Raw genomic sequence first — 6,470 nt, 5'->3', positions numbered from 1 at the left:
ATCGGAAGATCATGTGCAGCGGCATAGCTATGTTCAAGTTCAGGGCATAGTTGTTCACCACGCTGACTGTGAAGAACATGGCCACCATGATCAGGTAGTACCTGGAACGGAAACGGGAGGAGTCGCTTGAGGACAAAACCATTATTCCAAGATACATTTCCATGCAGTGCCCCGGGGACTTGAATTTTTCTGCCCCACCATTGAACAGGAGCGGATTGGGACCAACCCCGGCTCCTCTCTCACCTCTACTATGCAGGCGAACCTCGCTAACACCTCTGGACAGAGCTGCTCCAGACCTGGGAGGGGAATTCAGTCGCTGGGCTCTGGGATCAGACTGCCAGCAGGAAGGCTGATTGAGATAGCGACCTTTTGGGAACCCCTGGACCCAGGTCATCCCATGCAGACCACTGAGTCAAAGGCATCAGCGATGCAAAATATCACTGAGTTTTCTAGGCTTTGCTGCTACCTCTGTAAGGCTGCCCCTTCCCAAGGGATGAATTTAGCAAGATTTTTTTCCCCAGGGCTGCCTGGAGGCCCCTATCGGATACCAAACCCCAGAGAAATCCAGTCCCCTAGCAGCAACAGGTTCGCTTACTGTCTAGCTACCGACGTACTCCCTGGGAAAGAAGAGTCGGAAGGCAATTTCCTATTAATAGCTGTAGATAAACGAGCAGTCCATATTTGACTAGGCACGACAGGCTCCGAGCATGGCTTTGTTAATGCTGGAAAACGAATGGGTTTTAGACAGGATAAATGGACAAGGTGTTTTATTAACTGCATCTGGCATAATAGCTATCTAGCCAATTTAAACCAGTGAATGCACGGTACCTTATTGGTATGGTGGGCCGCTTCCTTCCAAAGTTTGCTTCGAAAATAAATCCTTCCACGGCTATAAATAAAAACTGGGCAAACGTCACTATGTTCCCACATCCTGGATGCTTCCTGCAATGGTGGAGAAGGGAGACAAGGAGAAACATAAAGACATGAACTGTACTGCAGATGGACGCACTGTGGAAGAGGCCAAAAGCTTATGGTTATATAGCATGCATCAAGTTTTTCCTTTGGGTAAGTGCTACCCAAGCTTATTGGTCCAGAGTCTTGCATTGCACTGGAAACAATGGGACCCGGAGGTCACTTCACCCATTATCTGGAGATCAACTTGGCAAGCATCTAACGACACGGAGCCCAATCCTTCCACGGGTTAGGACCGGAAGCGAAGGAGGATCTATGAGGATGCTCCAGAAACTAATGGCAAATTTTGAAATAAATCCATTTTGTGGGCAATGATCATTGACTCGACTGCACCACTTCTCTACGGGTGCATTGGACAGAGCCGCCGCCCAAGTTCCCCATGGCTGCACCGCTTCTCACTTTGTCGCAGATATAAAACATGCGCATTTTGCTGTTAGTTTCTGAAACGCCCTTGTAATTCCCTCTGGCAGCGGTTCTCAACCATTTGGGACTCAAGGCGCCCCGAGAGAGAGATTTCACAAGTCATCAGAAAATCCTTTTTCATTACAGGAGCCTCTAGTATCCCTGGTCCCCACCACGATCCCACCCTGCGAGGTCTGTACACACACAACTGCACCGCGCCGGGAGCAGAACTGATCCACGTGCATCCAAACTGCATTACTCGTTTCGACGTCGGCGAGAAGTTGCCGTGAATCATCGCAGTCGGAGATCTACCGACCGGCAGCTACACAGGACAAATGCACTTTTATTGCATGCATCCGAATTGCATTACTCGTTTCTATGTCGGCGAGAAGTTGCCTGAATAGCAAGGTTATTGCTGGTCACCTTTTTCATATCTCAAAGAACCACACTACCTTATTTCCCTCCGTGGGAGACGGGCTCTTTCTGATCATCTGAAGAGCTGCTCATAGGTGTGGAGACAAAGACAAGCCATCGCGTGGGTCAGCCACTCATCGCGTGGGTCAGCCGCTCTGCGGTAACTGCCTGCGCCCGTGATTTTACCCCCCGGTAGATGAAAGCCAGCCCACGAAGGCGACCGTGATCTGGCTTTCATTTGCTGCAAAGTGAGAGCGTGTACACAAGCGGTTACCACGAAGCAGCTGACGCCCTTTAAATCCCTGATCTGCTTCGCCGTGCAGCACCCCTGTTCGTGTGTCCGGGTTGGCCGTTTTGCTGCAAGTGGCTCTGCCACGCAGCGAACTTCTCATTCTGCGACACTGTTTGCAGAGCTGCTTGGCCCTTTCTACATCTAGTTTGTGAGCAACCACAACAGCAGAACCGCTGCTTGAGGCCCTGCAAGGCTGGAGTCAGAGCAAGTCATCCCATACCCCCGTAAGATGGCAGGGCCCAGGCCTAGCCTTTGTCTGGGGCCCCCATGAAACGAAAGCCACCCCTTTGCACACACCCACCGTGGCACGGGGAGCAGCCCTGCACACTTTGCTGCGGGAAGTGGGTCTGAGGGGGCCCTTGCTATGCATCCTTTATTAAGTTTGGGGGGTTCATTAAATCTCCTCTCCCTCCCGTGCTGCGGATGGACTCGATAACCGAGGCCGCTGCCCATTGCGTGTGCACTTTTTGTTGGGGTCCTTGTTCTGCTCCCGGAAACTCAGCCACCTCCCCACAACCCACATGGCCACCTAAAGAGGAAAGGTTTGGGTCTTCCACAACAGTCATTCATTTCTCCTCTGAGAGCCTGTAACAGCCCTGTAGCCAGGGCCGAGCCTGGTAGGAATGTAAATGCAACCTGCACTTCACCTCCGGAGCAAACAGTAAGTCATCAGGCTGCGACGGGAATCTGATGTTCATCAAATACTGATTCTGATTATTAATGCCAGGTGCATTAGTAATGCAAGCCCCAGGGACGGCTCTCCCAGGCTCTCCCCTCTCCTTCCAAGGAGCTTGGATCATGCAGCTAATATGCGGCTTTGCCAGGGCACTAGTTACTGGCTGGGAGCTCAGATCAGGCCATTACGGCCTGGGAAAGTGCCTGCACGCTGCGCTTCCCTGCTATTTATAGTGGAACAAATTCGAGTTCACGCTTCCCTTTTTCTGCTCTCTGATGCAATGAAAGAACCAATGCAAAGGGCTCGCGGTTGCGTACGAGACCTCCCTGGGAGAGGCTCAAGCTGTGCTCTTTCAGAGCACCCAGAACCCGGTTTTCATCAATTTGCCGTCCAGCTGAGCGTATCATTTGCACACCTCATTCACAAGCAGACACGTCCATCATCAACTCGCCCTCTGCAAAGATCCAGAATGTGAGCACCCTTGGACAAGTGAGCAAATGAAGAGCAAGACTACACGGCCGTCCGGAAGGATTTCCCCGAGCTGTCGCTATCTGGCCTTTCCGCTCGATTATCACACGCCTCTGTACTGCAGTCAGCACAGGATGCAGATCTGCTCGGCCTCCATTTGTAAAGAAACAAGTGCGGTGCTCCCAGCTCTCACGACTTGGGCGTTGTTCTTCAAGTCCATGCTTCGGGAAGGTGAAAAACTTGGCTCTTTCTATTATATATTTTTATAATTAGCGCTGGTTTTTTGCAAAGATCTTGTTGGTCTAATAAAAGATATCATCTCTACCACGAGCCCTGACTGCCTTTTCCTCTAGATCAATACGGCCACAACCCGGATACCTAATTAGCGCTGTTGCATTCATGATTCTTAAAGTCTTATATATAGTCTTAATATATATAATAAAGTCTTAATATATATGTACACACACATTAATATACTTATTCTTATTATACGACTTGTATATCTATACCTATATCTACCTATCTATACATAGATATCTACCTATCTATACATACATATATCTATTTATATCGATATATCTATAGATATCTATCTATCTATCTATATTGATATATCTATAGATAGTTAGATATATCTAGAAATATCTATCTCTATAGATATATCGATATATCTATAGATAGATATTGACATATCTATAGAGGTAGATCTCTCTCTCTGTAGCTATATAGATAGATATATCTATAGATAGTTAGATATATCTAGAAATATCTATCTCTATAGATATATCAATATCTATCTATAGATATATCGATATATCTATAGAGGTAGATCTCTCTCTCTCTCTGTAGCTATATAGATAGATATATCTATAGAGAGAGATACCTCTCTCTCTCTATAGATATATCACTATATCTATAGATATAGATATATCTATAGAGATATATATATATATATATATCTCTATAGATAGATATCTATCTATAGAGAGAGATGTATCTCTATCTCTACATATCTACATAGATATATAGAGATAGAGATCTATCTATATAGATATGTAGAGAGATAGAGATATACATAGACAGACAGATATATATAGAGAGAGATAAAATAAAGAGGTAAGGTTTTCACATTCCCGAAGCTCAGATTTTAAGAACAACACCTCAAATCATGAGAGTTGTGCAACACTGCAAGCGTCACAACCACACAGCCCTACCCAACCCACAGCCATGGGCTCAATCTAAAGAAAGAGAGGGGCACCCAACTCCCCTGTCAATCCGGGCCTCCGTCCCTTTTGCACGTCGCATTTAAAGAAACCTGCTGCATGCAGTGATGGACATCTAAAATCCAGAGAGGACGCCTCTCCTGCCCGCTCCCAGGTAAGGTTTCAAGACACAGAAGCCTTGTTTGCTAACTGGATTCCTCTGCCTTCCTCTCCCGCGCTGTGTGATGCTGTGCCACCAAAAGCAACCTTTGTTGTTTTTCTAAATTCATTCCCTAAGGCCCTCGCCCTGTAACTGGAGCTCTGCAGATGAATTCACGCATTGACACAGAGCCTCATTGATTTGGAGGCCTTAATCCCTTGATCTGGGGCCAGAGAGATGGAAAGCAGGTATGTTAAATATGCGTCTCATGACACTGGTGGCACGGGCAATGTCGACAAGGTGGAGAAAGCGCGATGTCTGTCTGGCACCAGCTAATCAGGGGTGGGTAAAGCAAAGAAACACTCCTAGCTTCACCACCGTGCAGTTACAAGAAAAGGGATTCGTGTCTGGTCCAGGAGCGGATGATGCCGTTTGCTGTGGATAGAAAGGCTCATACAGCAGCGGGTTTTTACTCAAGACTTTGCTAAGCGCTCTGCGTCTCTAAACTACGTGGCAGCACTTAAAAGCAATCCACGGTTGATCCTTAGCGTGCATTTTGAGGTGGCTGGCTTTGAGATCCTCCACATCCCAAAGAGTTTTCACCGTTTCAGCTAGGCAGAGCTCACCCTTGCTCCGCCTTGGTCAGATCCTAACCAAACGTGTGCCGTCACTATGCAAATGTGAAATAGCCCCGTAGATTGATATCTGAGTTTTCCTCGTGGGAAACTCAATCTGGGAGGTGAACGGACTTGCACAGAAGACAGCAGCGCATTGCCAGCTCTCACAACCTTATTGCTGGGTTAATATTTGAGGCTCCCTCTTAATGCCGCAGGCTCTCGAGTCATGTAAAGGCATGAAAAAGCCTGGCTTTTGGGCGTGTTTGAATTCAAAAAGTAAGTTGTAAGTGTTAGGCATGGCAGAGCAGACTTGAGCGAACTCTCAGGGTGTCGTGGAGTCGGAGAGCGAGGAGGCCAAATAAAGGCCCCACGTGCAGTATTTTGCATGAGATTAAGCCAGTGGTGATTTTAGAGGACTTGAACATTTGGGCTTTTAAATAGTTGGGGGCTGGCCGTCCTGGAATTACAGCCTGCCGTGTGTCCCGATGGACCAATACACGTATGGAGCAGCATGATGGGAGGAACGGGGCTTGGACACCGACTCCCTGCGTAGCCATGGGCATGACACTTGGCCGGCCTGGTTTTCTAGAGCAGGCACGGCCAGCCTGCAGCCCATCGCCGACAAGCAGCAGAGGCAGCCTCTCTCGATCATGGCAGACCGGGGAGCAGAAAGCAGAGCAGCAGTGGGAGCGGGTTGGGAACCGGGCCGTCAACTTCCCAGAGCTTCGCTCTTCCTCCTGTTGCGAAACCGCCTCTCCCGCCCTGTCGCCTCCTGCGCCCGCACGACCCTGCGGGAGAAGGCGGCACCGCGGGCCCGAGGGCTCCCCTCCCTCTTCCCGGCAAAACCTCACGGGGCGGGAGAGGGACAGACAGCCCCTGGCGCGGTGCGAAGCTTATTGCAACATCACCGTCCTCGCTGCGGGACCAGGGCGAGCACGCGCCCCCTCCTGGGGCGGGGGGGGGACAGGAGTCCCAGCAGGCCGTTCCCCGCCAGGTGTGAAGGAGGCCGGGCGGCGCCATGATGCGGGGGGCTCGCACAGCTCTTCCCACCGCAGACGGCGCGAGCCTGGGCTGGCAGCGGGATGCGGGACCCAGCCAGGGGTGCGGGACCCCAGCAGCTGCAAGGCCGGGGCTACGGTGCAGGCTGACCTTAGGGCTGGGGCAGAGCCCAGGGGCAGCCCCGGAGGACTCAGGGCCCGGTTGGAAGCCCAGCAGGGGCTCAGCCTGGTACTCCCCACCCCTGCCTCCCTCATTGCAGCCTCTGCCC

At 50.1% G+C, this 6,470-nt stretch overlaps 1 protein-coding gene across 1 annotated transcript in view; it reads right to left on the bottom strand.

The window, feature by feature from the left end:
• The window catches only part of SLC35B4 (solute carrier family 35 member B4), an 18,663-nt gene extending 16,483 nt beyond the window's left edge, over window positions 1-2,180 (bottom strand). The window contains exons 1-3 of the mRNA XM_014523190.1: window positions 1,975-2,180; window positions 829-942; window positions 1-101 (exon numbers count right to left, since the gene is read on the bottom strand). The exon at window positions 1-101 is cut by the window's left edge and continues 1 nt beyond it. Of these exons, the coding sequence (XP_014378676.1) occupies window positions 1-101; window positions 829-942; window positions 1,975-2,180 (421 nt within the window). The remainder of the gene's footprint in view (window positions 102-828; window positions 943-1,974) is intronic.
• Between the last annotated feature and the right edge of the window lie 4,290 nt (window positions 2,181-6,470).

This window comes from Alligator sinensis, unplaced genomic scaffold (assembly GCF_000455745.1).
Source record: "Alligator sinensis unplaced genomic scaffold, ASM45574v1 scaffold64_1, whole genome shotgun sequence".
Lineage (NCBI taxonomy): Eukaryota > Metazoa > Chordata > Crocodylia > Alligatoridae > Alligator > Alligator sinensis.
The sequence above is the reverse complement of the archived record's forward strand: the minus strand, read 5'-3'. Positions and strand labels throughout refer to the sequence as shown.